Source organism: Entelurus aequoreus, linkage group LG14 (assembly GCF_033978785.1).
Source record: "Entelurus aequoreus isolate RoL-2023_Sb linkage group LG14, RoL_Eaeq_v1.1, whole genome shotgun sequence".
Taxonomy (NCBI): Eukaryota; Metazoa; Chordata; class Actinopteri; order Syngnathiformes; family Syngnathidae; genus Entelurus; species Entelurus aequoreus.
The window spans coordinates 31393713-31414482 of NC_084744.1; the positions used below are offsets into that span (position 1 = coordinate 31393713).

A 20770-nucleotide genomic window follows, 5' to 3' on the forward strand; every position below is an offset into this window, starting at 1 on the left:
CCCACGGCACACCAGACTGCATCTCGCGGCACAGTGGTTGAAAATCACTGCTGTAGGCATATAGAGGCAACTGCGCACCATCTCTCGGCTGTCCTTTGGTAAACTGCTCCAGATAATATAAGCAGTCACCACAATCATTGGTTTTTGCCTCTACACAATGCTCAAATGCTTTTATGAAAGCCTGAAACTGCAATGGGTCACCTTCAAAAAACGGAATATGTCTGTGTGGAAGTAATTGGGAGGTTTGTGCTTGAACCAGGAGTGCCATCATTTCATTTTGCCTTTGTAACACAGTGTGGAATTCACCTGGTATTGTGTTATTGCCTTGAAATGATTGAGCTGCTTGAGGTAAATGTTGCCTTGATTGGTTTTCCACAGGATCCAAAGTTGATGAGCGAAGTGGTTGTTTGTTTGATTGAGGGTGTGAATGAACCTTGTTTGGGGCATTCTTGGCTGTGTGAAGCTCTGAAGGAGCAGCTTTAACAGACGGCTGAAGTTGTTCTACAGGCTGTGCAGGCACTTTTCTCAGTTGTGTCCCGTGCCTATAATACAGTGTTTCTCAAAGTGTGGGGCGCGCCCCACTGGTGGGGTATAGAGACATGACAGGTGGGGCGCGAGGAACGGGAGGAAATTTCACTTTACTTTTTTTTTTTTTTTTTTATTATATTCTTAGATTTTTTTTTTTACTATGCTTTCATTTTCTATACACACTGTAAATGAGTTTGTGATTCTGTCTGTGGAATCCGCTATATAAATAAATGTAAATTACTTCTTTTTCCTGTAGACTTTAAATTTCTAGGTAGGAGCGCAAGTTTGACAGAGATAGCAACAGTAACTAATGGGGGCGGGGCTAAGCGGAAGCTCTGTGAATGGCGAGTCACTGTGCGAGGATTTGCTGTTTTGCAAATACATAAAAAATAGAGCCACTGCTGATGAGCTGTTCGAAATAATGGACAGTTTCCTCAAAGAACACAACCTTAAATGGGAAAACTGTGTGGGCTTTTGCTCTGATGGCGCACAGACCATGGCAGGGTAAAGAAACGGGCTGCAGGCTCTAACTAAGAGGGTTGCGCCAAATGCGCATTGGACACACTGTGTGTCATTAACCGGGAAGCACTCGCGTCAAGCCAGCTCAGCCCCGGACTCAATGAGGTTTTAACAGTGGCAGTGTCAAGCCTGCAACCCCCATTTGAAAAGCTGTGCAGTGCAAAACAGGCTCATTGCAGCCACGAATGCTGGAGTACTGTAAAACTCATGTTCACTTGCAGGGGCGCCGAAAAAGGGGGGCGGGGGGGGGGGGTGGTAAAGGAGACGGATTCTGATGATGAAATTATAATACAGAAAAAATAATGACACTAAGTTATTAACTAACATATAATCACACATGTTTTATTTTCCATTTCCTGGTAACAATACCTTTATTTGTTTTGGAAGCATCAACACCTGCAGGGCCCTCCCTTCCCCCCTCTATTTACGTAAAATGGTTCAGTCCGACTGGATCAGCTGCAGGTAGAGCACCGACGATTTGTCACAGACAGACAGCGCCGCAGCGGGCAAAGCGGAGGAGACAGCAGTATGCCTCAAAAATCAGGCAGCCAAAAAAGAAAGGAAAATAAAATAAGAGAGGAGAAGGAGTTGAAGGGTTGACGATATGTCACCCAATATTTCCCCAAAAAAGGTGGGTTTGTTAGTTGTGGTGGAAAATTATGCATATTAACTTTGTCCCTGTCTGTGGTAATAAGCTAGCTCACTTTTCTCACCATGTTAGCTCAAGAAAACTCTGGATTTTTACATTTTACTGCTATATTAGTTAAATAATCAATCCAGTCAAACATTTATCAAGCTGTTCTTATTCAATAATAGTTGATCTCCCCTCTGTCAAAATGATGCCTCATTCTGAACAGAGTCAAGTGCACCAGCAGCAGCAGCAGCAGCAGCTGTCTGTCAGCCCCCAAGTCCCCCTGCCCCTGAATCAGCCCCAGTGCCCCCACATGAGGAAGGAGGTGAGCAGCTGTGTGTGTTGAAATAATAATAATAATAACAATAATAATAATAATAATATAATACAAAATATAATACATTTTATCACAGTCTCAAGAATCAGTGGTGCAGCAAATAAATGACTCAAAATTAATTCCATTGTATTCAGAATACCATTAAAATGCATAATTGTATGTAAAATAGCATCAAAAAATGTTGCCGCTGTGTTGGGGGCCCTGTAAAGATTCTTTTCATGGGGCCCAAAATCCCTAGCAGCGCCCCTGTTCACTCGCTCGGTCTTGCCAAAATGCATAGCTCCTCCTATTTTTTTGCAAATATTGCAAAGTGGCACTTTTATTTTATTTATTATTATGCATCAAGTTATTTGATTTATTATTGAACTTGAAGCAAGTTATAACACTTTTATTTTATTTATTATTGAACTTGATGCAAGTTATAACAATTTTTTTGATTTATTATTGAACTTGATGCAAGTTATAACACTTTTGTTTTATTTATTATTGAACTTGATGCAAGTTATTTGATTTATTATTGAACTTGATGCAAGTTATTTGATTTATTATTGAACTTGATGCAAGTTATACCACAGCTGCACAGTTATTTTATTTATTATTGAACTTGATGTTATTTTATGTTATTGAGTTTGAATTTATACAACTTGATGTTCAATAAATTTGAAAATGTTAAGCTTGGCATTAGCGTTCTGTTGGGGCGATGGGGGCAGGTGGGGCTTGAAAACTCCCCCTTGTCCAAAGTGGGGGATGACAAAAAAAGTTTGAGAACCACTGCTATAATAGGACTCCATTCCATCAGACTTTTTGCTCCTGCCAGAAACACTGGCTTCATGGAGGACAGGCAATTTAGCATTGTGGGCTGCTATTTGAGCATCCAACTCCATTTGCTCCTTTTTCCTCCTTATGGCCTCTGCTTGTTCCTCCTGTTCCCTTTTTAGAGCTGCTGCATGCTCATCTTGCCTCCTCTTTAGAGCTGCTGCCTGCTCCTTCAATGCATGAATGTCTTTTAAAGCAATAGCACGGGCAATAAGTGCTGCCTTATCTGCCTCTGCTATTATCTGAGCAGAAGAAGTGGAAGACCTTTTGCTTTTGTTTGAGGCTGTGGAATTATTGAGCTTTGATAAGACATTGGATTGAACATTTGAAATGCTGTCGTGGGGTTGTACACTTTCATTTTCAAAACCATCAACAGCAGAACCATCATTTTCAACCTCATCATCGTCATCGTCATCATTTTGTTTGTTTGTCTGTTTTCATTTCATAATTCCACAGTATTCTGGACATCTGTGTTGGTGAATCTTTTGCAATTTGTTTAATGAACAATGAAGACTGCAAAGAAGAAAGTTGTAGGTGGGATCGGTGTATTAGCGGCGGACTACAGCAACACAACCAGGAAGACAGAGATGGATAGCAGACGCGCTATCCGCCGAACTCACCTTAACTTCCTCCGTCTCGCCGACCGCATCTGTGATCGGGTGAAGTCCTTCGTCGCACCGTCGATCGCTGGAACGCAGGTGAGCACAGGTGTTGATGAGCAGATGAGGGCTGGCTGGCGTAGGTGGATAGCTAATGTTTTTAGCATAGCTCTGTGAGGTACGGTTGCTAAGTTAGATTCAATGGCATCGTTAGCAACAGCATTGTTAACCTTCGCCAGGCTGGAAAGCATTAACCGTGTATTTACATGTCCATGGTTTAATAGTATTGTTGATTTTCTGTCTATCCTTCCAGTCAGAGATTTATTTATTTTGTTTCTATATGCAGTTAAGCACGATGCTATCACGTTAGCTCAGTAGCTAAAGTGTTTCGTTGATGTATTGTTGTGGAGATAAAAGTCACTGTGAATGTCCATTTCGCGTTCTCGACTCTCATTTTCAAGAGGATATAGTATCCGAGGTGGTTTAAAATACAAATCCGTGATCCACAATAGAAAAAGGAGAGAGTGTGAAATCCAAAGAGCCAGCTTGTACCTAAGTTACGGTCAGAGCGAAAAAAGATATGTCTTGCACTGCATTCTAGTCCTTCACTCTAACGTTCCTCATCCACAAATCTTTCATCCTCGCTCAAATTAATGGGGTAATCGTCACTTTCTCAGTCCGAATCTCTCTCGCTCCATTGTAAACACTGGGGAATTGTGAGAAGTCTTTCCTCCGGTGACGTCACGCTACTTCCGGTACAGGCAAGGCTTTTTTTATCAGCAAGAAAAAGTTGCAACTTTATCGTCGATGTTCTTTACTAAATCCTTTCCACAAAAATATGGCAATATCGCAAAATGACCAAGTATGACACATAGAATGGATCTGCTATCCCCGTTTAAATAAAAAACATTCATTTCAGTAGGCCTTTGAGCCTTTGCTAGGTTCGAAAAGTGAATGATTTGGCCATTTCTGTGACATGAATGAGATTTTAAAGGACTTGTTGATGTTGACGTGCTAAAAACCTCTTCCTTCAAGACTTTGAAAAACTTGTACATGCCTTTATTACCAGTAGGCTAGACTATTGTAATGGTCTCCTTGCAGGTCTTCCCAAAAAAAACTGTCAGGCAGCTACAGCTTGTTCAGAACGCTGCTGCTAGAGTTCTAACAAAGACCAAAAAATGTGAGCACATTACAGCAATTCTTAAATCCTTACATTGGCTCCCTGTACATCAGAGAATTGATTTCAAAATCCTCCTGCTCACATATAAATCACTACATGGTCTAGGGCCCAAGTATATCACTGATATGCTCCCACTATATAAGCCCTCTAGATCACTAAGATCTTCTGAGACCAATCTGTTAGCGGTTCCCAGAGTAAACTCAAATCAAGGGAGAGCATCATTCAGTCACTATGCAACAAATAGCTGGAATAAACTTCCTGAAGATGTCAGACTTTCCCCAACTCTGACTACTTTTAAAACTAGACTGAAGACTTTTATATTCACCTTAGTTTTCAGCTAAATCTTTTAACTTTTAACGTCTGCACTGTTTTTATTTTTATTGTCTGCATTTTAATTTTGCTTTTATTTTCTTTCATTTCACTTTGTTGTCTGTGAAGCACTTTGAGTCTGCCTTGTGTATGAAAAGCGCTATACAAATAAAGTTGCCTTGCCTTGCCTTGTTTATAAGCTATACTGTTACGTTCCCAGATGGCTCAGAGTCTACGGATCATATGAGAACGCAACACAAAAGTGTATAAACCAAATGAGTTGTAAATTAAAGACACAGAAGCCAAGAATTGAAAACAAAAACTAGTGTTATTGAAAAGTAACCATAGGGTGGGGGTTACAACACGACACGCTAGCCTAGCTTGGGAATACAGGTGCTGTCAAAGAAATGAACAAAACATACCAAAATACACCTCTAGAAAAGAAAAGGTAAGCTGACTAACTAAAGCTATTTAATTAGCACAAACCAAAAACTTACCTACCTACTCTAGTCAAAGAAGGGGTCCAAAACATACAAGGGTGACAGCCACCACTAAACCTGGTGTCTCTATACACAAACAAATCCTACGTGTGTAGTAGTGATGGGTCCGGCAACACCGATGCATCGGCGCATGCGTCGAGCTCATAGAGCGATACCCTGTGTCGGTGCGCGTATCGCTTTTAGAAAGTCACGTGACCGAACACGAGCTGTTTTGGTCACGTGACCGCTCATGAACTGTATCGCACTGACGCCTGCGCGCCAAACTGTGTTTATTAGGAAGCGGCGCAATGCGTGTTGTTGACGAACACCATTAGGGCCGCTTGTTGTCACTGTCACTCAAAGTTGCATTTCAAAATTACACAGAATAAATGTGTTTATTTTGTTTAGAATTCAGATGGGTTTGATTTGGTGCGCGGCATATATTGGCTGTGCGGCGCACGGTGTGCGCGGAGGACACTTGAGCACTGCGCGATTGCGCAGGCGCGCACCTTAGAGGGAGCGTTGCTCACAGGGCACAGAGGTGGCGTCAGTGCGATACAGTTCGCGTATCGGTCACGTGACCAAAGCAGCTCATGATCGGTCACGTGACTTTCTAAAAGCGGTACGCGCACCGACACAGGGTTTCGCTCTATGAGCTCGACGCATGCGCCGATGCATCTGTGTGGACCCATCAGTACTGTTACTAGAGAAGGTACAGGAATGACGGCGTGGCGAAGTTGGTAGCGTGGCCGTGCCAGCAATTGGTTACTGGGGTTCAATCCCCACCTTCTACCATCCTAGTCATGATACATGTTCACATTATTTGACTGTATCCTAAAAAATATATCTTTATTTAAATGAAGATATGAAATAATCCTAAATGAAATACAATGACTTGGTTTATATTATTGTATATACTAGGTCATAATATCAGTGTCAGTTGAGTCGGTCCATAGGTTGCCTGTAGGGATTTGTAATGTCCAGCAGATGTCAGTATTTAGTGACACTGTATCGACACAGTATCAATACAGTTTTGCAATGTGTCGAAACGCTTCATGAGGCCTCATCAACCCATCACTAGCAAAGAGCTTAACAAAAATGCTTACAAAACAAAAGTAGCGTCAAAGACAAAGTAGCGTCTCTCAAAGCTCCACACAGCATGTCAGAAAAAGAATCCCTCCCCTCATCCAGTGGTGAGCAGGTGGTTTTAAGCAGCACGGGAGGATGAATGGTGGACTGGGATTGGCTGGCTGATCAACAAGTGAAATGAGGAGCAGCTGGGAACAGGAACCGGTTGATTGGCAGCAGAGGCAGTGATTGAGTGTGACCTGTACAAACCAAAGAAGAAGAAACACAAAACAAAAAAACCACCACCACGTGGAACGTAACAGCTACATCCAACATCAACTGTCCTTTGTTCATGCACATCATACATAACAATAAAGTGTTTGGATGGATTCATATAATCAAAGTATTCTTGGTTGCCAAAAAGTGATTCGAAGTCATATTTTGATACTGACACATCTCATCTGTGCATAAATGACTAGAATATCCTGGGCAAACTTTGGAACTGGCAGGCCACATCCATCACACGTAGGCTTGACAACTCTCTGAAAAATAACTTTTTGTCTTCATCTCTACTGGCATGGTGATTTTTCTGTTTTTGCCTTATTTATTTATGTGAAAAACATGTTTTACTATTGGGCTGAAACCTGTATTTAATTAGACACATGTCTTGGAGTAATAAGAAACATGATCAAATAATTCATGTTGGAGTGCAAAATAACACAATTAACAGAATTAAATGTCTTTCAGTTTTTTCCCATAAGAGGTCGCCACAGCACAACAATCATGATGATTCAGCTCAATGTTTACCTTCCCATCCTGACCGGGAATCGTACCCACACACAGCAGATGTGTATACCATTCCACTACTAGCATCAACAGAAGAACAGGTGAATTATGTTATTTGATTCTCTTAATTTTGCTGTGATTTCCATTAAATATTGTATTTTAATAAAGAGCTCTGTCATTCATTCATTCTGTTGACATTTGACTAAATATTTTTGATTTTGACTTTTCGGACATGGTAAAGATCATTTAATACTTGTTTTGCATGACTGCAGGCTAAAAGTGTTACCATGTGTGTAATGACAAAGCACCTCCAACACAGAATTGTATTTGACAAGTTTTTACTGAATAAAACAGCCAGAATGTACATGAAACATAGTACACATAAAACACTGAATATCAAGAGTATATGAACGGCCTACCTTGTTTACTTCCCAAATGACATCCTCGCCATGTTTGGCAATCAAGCAAAAATATGACTATGCAAAAAGGAACGGAAAAAACAGCAAATATTTTCAAAAAATATAATTTTGCAACGCTTTGTCATAAATGTTGTGTCACTGTCCCCCTCCGTCACACTAACTGGTAGGTTGGCTACCCAATTCACTACTTTTGTAGGTAATGACCGAATTCCCTCGGTACTATCAATTTACGTAAAATCAAACGGTGCCATAGTTGGATACCTTTGTTGCATGTGACGTCATGTCCGGTTTCAGACTGGTCATGTCTGCTTTCAGACTAAACACGGGCTCACGTAAACAATCACTCAAGCAGCACTGAGGCCGGACTCAGCCAATCTCCCTCTAAGTCACCTTGACATTTTCAACACCAACAAAGTGTGCTTCATAAAAAAAACGCTCAAACGCTCAAATGCTACACTCTTTCAAAATGCGCTAGCTTATTGCTAATTTACATAGGATTTGCCATAGACAGGCTACTATTAGCATGGGCGATTTTACATGACGATTTCAACACCTTGGAATTTGGTAAAGGAAACGACAACTAAGATTATAGTTGGAATTTTACAGTTTTGTGTAATGAGGACAATACTTACAGTATTGACACTTTGTAGGGCGCAACCTAACAAATTCATCTTCCTGGAAAAAAGCTACTTTTTAGTTTGACAACATAGCATAAATAGTTATACAGTGCTGCCATCTAATGGTCTTGGAAGTGCAACTGCATTGCAAAAGAGCTTAATGTCATCAGATAACAAGATATAAAAACTGGACAACATTTTTAAATGTTACATCAAAAAATTATTGTTAATTTAACCTACAAAAGTACTTAAAAATTGTACTATTGTTCCCAAATATTAGTGAAAATAATGCTGACATGTGACACAAGGTGATATTCACTGATAAGCAGCTGTCTATTGGTTTGAAAAGGAAAGAAGAAATCCTTGTCAATGTGATGACACATGAGCTCCAAATGATGACATCACAACTACATGGACACAAAGATCAACATCAACATGATTGACTGGCAAAATATTGTTGAAAAATGCAGATTTTCTCAGCCATAAAGAGCCAAAGAAGACATGATGGATGAGATGAGGAGCAATTAGTGCATAAATGTCCAAGTGTGATGAGGTCCCTCAGCGATGGAGACATCTCTCTGTGTTCCAGTGCACAAAGCATCCTGGAGGAAGAAGATGACTCAGCGCATTCCCAACAAAAGCAGGTGAATCCAAGTGCAGATGTTAGCATGTGGCAGAGTGAGAGCCAAGTTGAACATCATCTTCACACAAAGTCAGAAGAACATTTGGAGGTGCATGAAAAAGAAAAGTCCTCACTGTGTCTCACTCAGCCTTCAGCCTTCACGTCTCTCTGAGAGCTCGTTACCAGCGTCACCAGCTGTGGGAGCACAAAAGGCACCGTGAGCTGGTTACGCTGCTCATGCTAAGCCAACACCTCACTCTGGTGAAGGAAGTCCATCCAGAAGGTGCATCTTCACTCATATCACATCTTTTCAGCTGTCAATTCAATCAGAAGCAGAATTCTGCTCTTCTACTTCCTGACTAGTCTAAGACTAAGTCTCCAAACAGGTTCAGCTTGGCTTCAAGGCTCATGTGCAAGCAGCCCTCCAGTGTCTTAGTCAGGTAAGTGTCCCATTAGTGCCATGCCTCCGTTTCCTTTCACCAAGCCCATTTCATCTTCTTCTCTTTAGCTGCCTTCTTCATCTTTATTCTTGAGTCTGTTCTGTGTGAGATGCTAAATAATTGTGTGAATGCTCCAAACATTCACACATGTGCTTTTCTACACCAAAATTCATCGATTTATTATTCAACTTCTTCTTCTGGTTAACATTTTGCCGCGTTCTACCTTCCATATTTTTCACCCGATTCAAAGCGTTCCAACTTCAAACTGTTCAGCCTATTCGAGAATCGCGGGCTTTCCCTTGACAAATTCCAAAAATTCCCAGATTTCCCAGAATTCCAGGTTTTCCAGGACATTTTTCCCATTCCAAATGATTTGGCCATTTTTCAAACTTCCACCGTTTCCACATTTTTCTACCTATTGAAACCATTCCACCTTCAACACATTCCACCATCCTGGAAATTCAAATTTCCCAAGTTTAAAAAAATTCCAGGATTTTCCACAATTCCTGGTTTTCCAAAGCCCCATTTCCACCCTTTTTTCTGGCGACTACTCCTTTCACATTTTTCAACGCATTTCAACCATTCTACTGTCAAAACATTCCTCTTAATCAGGACAAAAAACTAATTCCAGGAATACTATTTCTCAATTCCACATGTTACTATTTCAACATTTCTCCACCGATTTGAAAAATTCCAACACCAACCATTTCAACTCATTCAAACCATTCACGTTTTTTACCATTTTCAACAAAAAAAAGCAAATTTTCCCAAAATTCCCTGATACCATTTACTACTTCAATATTTCTTGCCCTATTCAAACAATTCCAACACCAACACATTCAGCTCATTCAGGACATTCATGCTCCTAATCATTTTCCCAAAAATTCCCAATTTTCCAGGAAGTTCCGATTGAAATGAATGGGACATTTTTCCAAGTTGCACAATTCCCACATTTTTCAATCTATTCAAAGCATTCCAACATTAACACATTCCTCTCATCCTGGGCATTCAAACTAACACTTTCCCAAGTTTCAAACCAAATTCCGGTTTTCCTGGGAATTCAAACTCTTCAACATTCAAACCATTCCAACATTCAAACTATTCTTACATTCATACTACATTCTGTCAGCATTTCAGTTCAACTTCAGCATTGGAGCATTCACACACAATTCCTTCAGGAATTGCCTCATTTAGTTACATTTGTATCTCCTCCTCCTACTATTGTGGGGGATTGATAATCAGCATATATTCTGCACATACATGAAGACACACACGCTAAATGGATTGTGTTCTCTATTTTGCTCATTTCAGAGACTCTGCACACGAGTTAAGTAGATCAGGGGCCGTACTTATCAAGCTTCTTAGAATTACTCCTAAGAGTCTGCTAAGAGTTGACTTAAGAGTAAATAAATTATTCGCTGAAAGCTGCACTTAAAAGTTAGTTATCAAGCGTCTTACTCACACTTTCAGCGAAGTGTAGGACTGAATCTTAAGTGTCACACTCAGAGCTGAATTACGACATTACTATGTGCCGTAAACGGAATTTTAGGTGACGTCATTTCTGTGTCCATAGAAATGACCAATCACGGAAGGGAATCCGTTGTCTAAGAATAAAGAAATATCTTGGAAATATTTAAGTGGACAATGGGAGTGTATATTTTGACAATAAACTACAAAATAATACAAAACAAACTAGTCCCCGCCGGCACTCACGCTACCGCTCCCTCTCTTCTATCGCCCACACACTCACTGACGTCACTCACCTCACGGCCACACACATACGCTACTGTCATAGCATTTTCTTTCCAATTCATTAATTAGGCAACTAATTTGAAACTGGTGTGGGTGGCTCTATATATACTAGCCCACTGCAGACACATGCAGAAATCAACAAGGAATCGAAAAGTATTAAATCTGTGACAAAAATAATATCCGCTCTGTCTAAACGATACCGTTTGATCAGCTGCTCGTCATCAAAAAAAAAAAAACATTGTTCCGTTCCCTGAACGTTCGCGCACGTCTCTCTCGCCTCAGTGCCATCCCCTGCTGGCAACTCCTAACCACTTAAGACACCTCTGAAGGTCTCTTAAATATCGTGGAGAGTAGGAGTGATTCTTAGACTTAAGAACGTTGATAAAAAGCTTTTATTCTTAAGTTTGAGAGTAGGACTAAATTTCGCAAATTCTCAGGACTTAAGTGTAAAATGGCACTCTAAGAAGCTTGATAAGTACGGCCCCAGGTTTGCACATATTTTAATACACAAACCTTTAGTAGATCAGGCCCTTAATGTTCATTATCATGACGACTCATCAAAAGTTGTCTGTGATACTTTCTATTGCGTGCGCTTACACCAGTATCAAGCTACTCCTAATGGAGGGAAGCTTTTATTTTCCTGTAACACGTGTCTACATCACACCTTAAAACAGGAAGTTTGCAAGTTGACCCTTACAAAGATAGCAACAATCCAGAATGTTGATGGTAACAGAAACAGAAAGTCAATATTATATTGAATATACCTGACATAACAAAGATGAATATGTAATAAATGATATGAATAACTTCAATCTTTGTGGGGGTAAACTTACAAAGTGTGTGAGTGATGCTTCACCACTGCTTTGTTTATTGTTATGCTTTCCAAGAAAGAGAAGATGTTTTACTTACCAGCTGGATCGTATTGGGCTGAAATGAAAGAGAAAGCATGTGAAATTCACATCTCATGAATGACGGCAGAGACTTTTCCGCGTCTTCCTGAAAGAGGAAACATTTGTCTCCCTCACCTTGTCTGCTTGGGCGACGCTTGATGATGAAGATGATGATGATGATGGCGGCCGCCAGGAGGACCACCACAGCGAGGACCGCCAGCGTGGCAGTGACGCTCACGTTGCCTGTTGGTATGGTATGATTGATTTGTTTGACAGCTGCTTCATAAGTCCCATGAAGGAACATCAGGTGGTTACATTGACACTATTCAACATCTCACCTTCATGGCTTGCGTTGCTCAGGATGCTTCTTCTCTCCAGCTTGGTGACCAGGTCCTCCTTGACGCCAGACAGCTGGAACACACATTCGTACTTGCCCTCCACCTCGGCCGTCACCTCCACTTTCAGCTCCACCGACATCTGGAAGGTTCCGTCGTGGTTGGGGAGCAGCTCTCCGTGTTCCACGTCCTCCAAGATCTGCTCGCCGTCTTTCCTCCAAAACAGGTCGGCTAGGTCGGGGTAGAAACCTGTCGCCATGCAGCTGACCGGAGAGGACGGCGTTTTCTGGAGGAGGAACACCTCTGGAAGCTCTGCCCAGGAAGTGACGTGTGCATGGAGGATGACGTGGAGAGAAGATGGAGGTCAACGGAGAGAATATAGGCAAAGATGGAGAAAAGAGGAGGTGAAGAGAAAAGAGCATAACGTGTAATGTCAGTAATGTTCCTATAGGGGGAGTGCTAACATGTTAAAAGGTGAAAGTACAAGGTGTGCTTCTACCTGTTCTCATTAGGACCTTCTTCCCATACTCCACATACTTCTTCAAGTAAGAAGGACATTCCTCAGTGTAATAATACTTATTGTGGTCTAGTCTAAGTATTTCTTGGTCCCACTTGAGTTTGGAGGGGAAAGCTTGTGGTTTTGCCGCAGTATATGTCCATGTCTTCATGTCCAACGATATGAAATCTTCTCCATCATAACTGATCTGTTGCCAACCTTTAACCTCATCAGTCTCATCATTCCATTCACATCCTGACATCACCTGGAAAGTGTGAACACCTGAGAGACACAAAGTGTTGTAAAGCAGAGTGAAACTAACACACATGTCTTTGTTGTAGGTTATTATGGGATGGACAGAGACAAGGTATATCAGTGCAGTAATGTGTGTTGTTAATACAGTATAAAAATATCAAATATATTAGAATAGTAGAAAGTTCAACATAAACAAACCTCCAGTTTGGTTGAAACGCTTCATGGCTGTTTCAATGTTGTCTTTGAAGTCATGTTCATAAACAACATTGTTCTCTGTTTGTCTCTGCCAGTAGTTTGGATTCTCTGCTGTGATTTTGTTCATCCAGTCCTGTTTGGATTCTGTTTTCCTGATGTTGCTGTCATAGTAACTAATCTCAACTTCATCAACATAACCAACACTCACAAACTCTGGGAAGTTTGGAACTTGAGAGGATGCAGTGGTGAAATACTTGAGTGAATGAATCACTGAAAGACAAAAGGCAGAAAAAGAACATTTGATTGTTTAGTTTCATGTTGAACAATTCCTGTTTGAAATGATGCTGTCTTCACTTCAACTTCAAACACTGCTGCTTCTCACACTAAACAATCACTTCCTGTTCTAATATTTCATATTTATACCTCACTTTAAGACCACACACATGAATAACTTGACTTATTTCCTTCTACAAGTGTAAGTGTCAAATAAATATATGACATTATTGCTAGCAGAGAAGTACAAGTAGTTTTTCTAGGTGAGGGGAAGTTCAAACTAGTGATGTCACTGCCAAAGCATGGAAATATAGCAGCGCCTTATGGAATGTTTACAATGGAATACAACAACAATATTAGAATACTCTTCATTTACATATTAGGACTATTCACAGTAAAAAAGCATTTAAGAAACATGTAAAGTCACTTTTTACACTTAAGAGTTCATCTTTCATGTTATCAGTTTGACAACTTTTTTTTTTCTCTTTCCCTTTTTCCTTTCTTTTATTGTAACTGGATGTGCGTATGTTCTGTAACTGGATCTGTGTACTCTTATTTTATTTCATTATTTGGAGAATTGTATTTTTATTTTTCCTTTATTTTATTTGTAACTGGATCTGTGTATTATTATTTTACTTTGAACTTTTGAAAAGGACCCCAGGAAGACTAGCCTGGCGTTTGTGTGTCGGCTAATGGGGATCCTCAATAAACAATAAACAATAAACAATAATCCATCCATCAATTTTCCTACCGCTTGTCCCTTTCCGGGTCAATTATATCCATTATTTCAGAATAATTCCCACCAATAGAGTAATTTTTGTGTGCATTAAATTATCCTGATCTACATCTCATCTTATAACTGATACTACTGATTGTTTCCTGGATTAATTATTGTTATTTTCCTATTTAAAAGTGACACCAACGTTTCCGGAAATGCTCAAGTAAAAAGTTTGATGTATTTTGCTGCTAAAGTGAGACAACTTGAACAAGTTTGACTCATGAAATGTTTGAGCAACAAATGAAGATGCAAACTATTCACTGATTGATGTTGGTGAAAAGAGAAGATAATAATGAGAAGAAGTATTTAGGATGAAATGAGCATGTAGGAATGAGGTGTATAAAGTTGTAAAGAAAGTGGACTTACCAGGCGTCACGCTGTGTGTTTGTACAACTAGGAGAAAGAAGAAAAGCAAGTTCATCATTAAATGTCACAAGTGCACAAGTCAATAAAAAAAAGTTTCTAGTTTTAATCGTCAGAGAAAAACAAGGCGACGACAACTTGCTTGACGAGTAAACATGAAATGGACGCCAAAACAGAAACGAGCTTCTATAAAATCACGTGACTTGAAAGAAGTTTCTGGAGGAGGAGACAAATATTTGACAGCAACGCAGTTCCTCCACTGCAGCTAACACGTGAATATTAACAAAATAAAAGTCCTGTCATCATTACAAGAATAAAAGTCAATCTAGCGAGGGTGACGTCATGTTTTCTGAAGCAGCTTTATTATAATACACAAACAAACTTTATAGGAACAATTGGCCACTTCCGGGTTTCAGACCATGGTCTAGAGTCCCATTAGGCTTCTGTTTATTTACCTGAATCTGTGCAGAAAGGTTTAGCAGCAAATATAAAAGCCATCATTACAAAATATATTTCAAATGGGATGGGGTGGATTTTTACACTCTTAATAAAAATATAGTTTTTAAAGATTGAAATCATTTGTCATCAGCAAGACGTTACTGACCTCACTTCATTTGACACTCACAAGGATTTAGAGAAGACACCATTAGATGTACCAAAGTCTTTACATCTGAGGGCTCCACTAATTAAACATTCATCCTGAAAGACTAAGTTAGATTTATTCCTGCTGCTGAGATCGTGACGCTAATGAGGAAAAGGATAAGTTTGTTTGCAGTTGATTTCCTGCTACGAATATTAGTCTCATCTACAATTCATTTCTGCTGTTGTTTTTATGTGTGAAGTTCATATTTGGTCTGTGAAGTTGACCGGGAGGAAGTCGCTACTACCACAAAATAAAATACAAGTCGCAACACCTTTAAAATGAATGTTTTTTAGGTGAAAGTAAAGTCAAGTAATATAATGTATGAATGGATGTATATAGTGTAATATATTTGTCATCTTTTAATGGCTGTTAAGTAGAGGAGACACGGACATCAGCGTGGATCTACAGGAGCTTTATTTTTCTACTCACCACAGAGTGAATTCCGGTCCTTCAACAATTGTTATTTCTTTGGAATCAAAGTAAATACTATATACAAATAAATATATATATTACATATAACCTATTATGTGTGCACTACTGACAAGTACACGTGATGCACCGAAAATTTGGTGGTCTTAAATAGACTTTGCTCACCAAAAGCGGATGTTGTGGTTGAAATAGAATCAGAATCGGAATCAGAATCAGAATCAGAATAGTTTTATTGCCATTGTTTGAGAACGGGTTCACAAACTAGGAATTTTTCTTGGTGCAATGGTGCAACATAAAACACATATAACACATATTTGGTAATAAAAAGAGCTGTAACTGAGCTATCAGATCTTGTTATGGACTTAGAAGGAATTCAAGGAGCTACTGTTAGGAGTTATTGTTCATTTGCCTGATGGCCGAGGGGAAAAACTGTTCAGGTGGCGGGAGGTGTCCACTTCTGCTGGCGACTGAGTCTTTTACGGCACACACCAATGACGTAGCTCACCCAAAGCTGATGAGAAAGTCACATTCAGGTCCCATTGCATTTAGACTGAAGTCACACTTAAATATCGGAATTTGATTGATTGATTGAAACTTTTATTAGTAGATTGCACAGTACAGTACATATTCCGTACAATTGACCACTAAATGGTAACACCCAAATAAGTTTTTCAACTTGTTTAAGTCGGGGTCCACGTAAATCAATTCATGGTAAATTCATGGAATCAGGACTACGACTTGATGTGGCCTGAATTTGATGCCAAAAGATCAGATTTGAAGGACTTTGGAATGTTTGGATCTTTGTCACTTGAGGGCATAAAAATAATCAGATTTGGTGTGCAGTAAACGGGTCTATAAGACCTGCTTAGTGGCCTTGTGGTTAGAGTGTCTGCCCTGAGACTGGAAGGTTATGAGTTCAAACCCCGGCTGAATTATACCAAAAACTATAAAAATGGCATTTCCCCAGCATCAAGGGTTGGAATTGGGGGTTAAATCACCAAAATGATTCCCGAGCGCCGCCACCAATGCTGCTCACTGCTCCCCTCACCTCCCAGGCGGTGAACATGTGGATGGGTCAAATGCACCACACCAAGTGTGTGTGACTATCGTTGGGACTTTAACTTTTTTTAACTTTAAAATGATACCAAAGATATATTTTATTGACTCACTCATTTAATCACATCAAGGATTGTTGGTTACATTTGTTTACCTTCATAAATCATGTGCTGTGTGTTGATAGTTGACAATATGAAATGAAGAGAAACATTTTCATTGTTTAATCTTTTATATAGGCATGAGGCATTTCAATAATTACAATATTAATAACTATATATGTATATGTCAATAATAATGTAAGATGAGGGTGCTAATGCACAATCTTATTGATGTACTCTTCTCTTATTATAAACAGGAGGCTGCAACAACACTCAATCTAGGCCAAGCTGGCTGTACACTGTGGCATTGAACCCAGCACAACTGGAAATGCCACAGCACAAGACAACACTAAGATCCTCCCTATGACCAAGGACTCGGAGGACAGCATTCCAGATGCCTTTGAGGTGGTGCCAACAGTTCTTGTCCAGCATGACTATGCCAACTGGACACCACCTCAGAACTGTCCCTTACCGGACAACCGTGTCACATACATTGGTGGCTGGGTGGTAAGAAACATTCTCACCAGGCTAACATGTGACACATGTAGATTTGTCTCAGTTACAGAAGCTCTCCGATATTCCGATATTGTCCAACTCTTAATTACCGATACCGATATATACAGTGGTGGAATGAACACATTATTATGCCTAATTTTGTTGTGATGCCCCGCTGGATGCATTAAACAATGTAACAAAGTTTTCCAAAATAAATCAACTCAAGTTATGTAAAAAAGTGCCAACATGGCACTGCCATATTTATTATTGAAGTCACAAAGTGCATTCTTTTCTTTAACATGCCTCAAAACAGCAGCTTGGAATTTGGGACATGCTCTCCCTGAGAGAGCATGAGGAGGTTGAGGTGGGGGGGGGGGGGTGAAGGGTAGTGGGGGGTGTATATTGAAGCGTCCCGGAAGAGTTAGTGCTGCAAGGGTTTCTGGGTATTTGTGCTGTTGTGTTTATGTTGTGCTACGGTGCGGATGTTCTCCCGAAATGTGTTTGTCATTCTTGTTTGGTGTGGGTTCACAGTGTGGCTGTCACGGCCAGGGCGCATTCCAATGCGCCCTCATCCTTGCGCTCGGCTTGTCGCACCTTGGGACACGCCCACGGCCGTGCACATCCAGCAAGTAAAAATGAGTCAGTCAGTATTATAAAACAGCAAGTATATGTTTCCTTGTATGTAGACTATGTGAAGACACTTCATACGGAGTTGAATATAGACAAGATAATACATTTAGTGCAGAATAACACCATTATTTGTTTCACCCTCTGACTTGATATCGTTGGAAGATGATTCCCCAAGATCATCAACACTTAAAATACACTACTTTTTAAACATTACCAGACTCATTAAGTATATTTGTGCAAAGTATCAGTATCAGACCCGTATTGCCGATACCAGGCCAGGATTTTACTCAGTATCGGATCTGAATAAAAATCAGTGGTATTGCACATCACCAGCTTTTGGGAGACACCTTTTTTCAGGACTTTGCCCAAAAATAGCATATTTGATATGGGCAGATGGTTGTTCAGCACTGTGGCATGAAGACTATTACTTTTACAATTACTAAGGTTGTATAATAAAAATGTTTACCAGTCCGTATGAAATGATTGGTGTTTACGGCGGTCACTCACCCTGTCTGGTCAACACGTACGTGCATAGAACGCGTGCACATGTACAAAAGCAGTCCAAGAGAGGCAACAAACAATTTGCAATCATGTTATTGTTAACATAGGATTTACATTCAATGACAGCTAACGCTAACTATCCAAATCGCTATTATTAGCTAACAGCACCCAAAGCTAATGCATGTGTTACGTACGTATGTAGTTACATCATTACGGCCTAGAAGCTGAAAGAAGGAGGGATATGCTGTGTGACATAAATTGTAAAGTTAGCGCCCTCTAGACATCTGTGTAAATGTTGCTAACAGCCCCTTTAAGGCTTTTGGAAATGTTCCAGTCTGAAGTGAGACGTTAACTAGATGAAGGACAAACTGCTCAGCACAGACTTTAGAAATCTAGTGGGTAAGTCATCAAGGTGTGTATGTTCATGTTAGATATGTGCCGTCTCCAAGCAGAAGAAAACCTTTGACTTTGGCTCTTGACACATTTGTTCTGTCCATCTGACGCTTTGTGCTGACTTCACACATTTTATAGTTTTATTTCTGTTTGTGATAGTCACTCACATTTGGCAGTTCTGCCTTGCATGGGTTAGATTCCAAGCCAGGGTTACATTCCAAGCCAGGGTTGGATCAGGAAGTAAAAACTAAAGCTGAAACAATTAATGTGATTGACTCGCTGTGGCCAAAGTACTAAAAGTGGGAGGACTAGAAAAGTGTGAGGCTGAATCTTCTGGTGGAAAAGCATACAAGAAAAGGAAAGTGAAATGTGAAATTAGACACGGTAAAGCCAAACATTGACTGGACGCTTGATCCAAGTCTCTTAACCGCAGTGACCATCATGAAAGGTAAAGATGGTACATTTCAACATGATAGGATCTGCCGCTATGAATATTACTGACTTACCTGTTACATCTCAGGGCAACAGGTGTGCACTTGTGGTTAGGGACTACTTTACACGCTATGTCAACCTTTTCCAGCGTGCCTTTACAGTAGCAACATGTATGTTTGAGGACTATATCAGACAACATGGGTTGCCAGAGTGTAGTCACACAGACCAGGTAGGCAATTTGAATCAGACCTTGTAAAACACTTTGTAAAACCTTGCTGGAATAGTTACCTCTACTGCCCCCCAGTGGCCGTTAAAAGGATGCATACATTTTGTGTTGAAGTCCTTAAAGCTGACTTTAGGCGGTAAGGTGAGTCCGTTTTTAAATCTGTATTTGTAGTTTTATTATCAAGGAATAATGAGGTCACGCTTACATTAATGCTATGGTTTCGTCCAGTAGTGGGCCGGTAACGTCTGATGATGATGATGATGAAGATGATGTATGTGTGCAAGTGAACAAATGGATCCACAAAGGGACAACAACCCTTTCCACAGTAGACACACACACCTGAAACATAAATCTTAAAAACAAGCAACTCCACTCACGATGGCTCTAAAGTTCAGTGATGTGTTGCTAACTTCAGCCTTTTTCTTCTTTGTTGATGTTTTGCAGTAGTTAACATCCATGATGTAACAATGCTGCTAATCTACCAGAGTCCACATTTTGTTAACCATTATATTCATTCATACTTTTAATTGGATAATAACATCAATAACATGCAATTGAGAGGCAGCACGGTGGAAGAGGGGTTAGTGCATGTGCCTCACAATACGAAGGTCCTGAGTAGTCCTGAGTTTAATCCCGGGCTCAGGATCTTTCTGTGTGGCGTGTGCATGTTCTCCCCGTGACTGTGTGGGTTCCGTCTGGGTACTCCGGCTTCCTCCCACTTCCAAAGACATGCACCTGGGGGTAGGCCCCTCCCACCTCCAAAGACATGCACCTGGGGATAGTTTGATTGGCAACACTAAATGGGCCCTAGTGTGTGAATGTGAGTGTGAATGTTGTCTGTCTATCTGTGTTGGCCCTGCGATGAGGTGGCGACTTGTCCAGGGTGTACCCCGCCTTCCGCCCGAATACAGCTGAGATAGGCTCCAGCAACCCCCGCGATCCCAATAAGGGACACGCGGTAGAAAATGGATGGATGGAATATGCAATTGAAAAAATTTGTGATTTTATAAAAGACGGAAAAAAAAAAAACGAAAATAATAAGATGTCCTCTCTTCAAAGATGAGAAAATAAAATAGTAACCTTATATATAATATTCAATACATGCACTCAACTTAAAAAGTAAGTACAGGACAACATATAAGACTAGAAGATGAGAAGCACTACATACAACATCAAATAT

At 40.3% G+C, this 20770-nt stretch overlaps 1 protein-coding gene across 5 annotated transcripts in view; it reads right to left on the minus strand.

Annotated features, from left to right (window-relative positions):
• The window catches only part of LOC133664736 (zinc finger protein OZF-like), a 519603-nt gene that overhangs the window by 348567 nt on the left and 150266 nt on the right, over positions 1 to 20770 (minus strand). For 3 of the 5 annotated variants that reach the window (XM_062069608.1, XM_062069610.1, XM_062069612.1), the window contains 8 exons: positions 14691 to 14717; positions 13277 to 13543; positions 12827 to 13105; positions 12331 to 12639; positions 12128 to 12235; positions 12012 to 12029; positions 9045 to 9105; positions 7574 to 8890 (listed from right to left, as the gene is read on the minus strand). The exons of the other annotated variants lie outside the window; for them this stretch is intronic. In XM_062069608.1, the coding sequence (XP_061925592.1) occupies positions 9062 to 9105; positions 12012 to 12029; positions 12128 to 12235; positions 12331 to 12639; positions 12827 to 13105; positions 13277 to 13543; positions 14691 to 14717 (1052 nt within the window). In that variant the 3' untranslated portion in view covers positions 7574 to 8890; positions 9045 to 9061. Of the gene's footprint in view, positions 1 to 7573; positions 8891 to 9044; positions 9106 to 12011; positions 12030 to 12127; positions 12236 to 12330; positions 12640 to 12826; positions 13106 to 13276; positions 13544 to 14690; positions 14718 to 20770 lie in introns of those variants that run through there. 5 annotated transcript variants of the gene reach the window in all.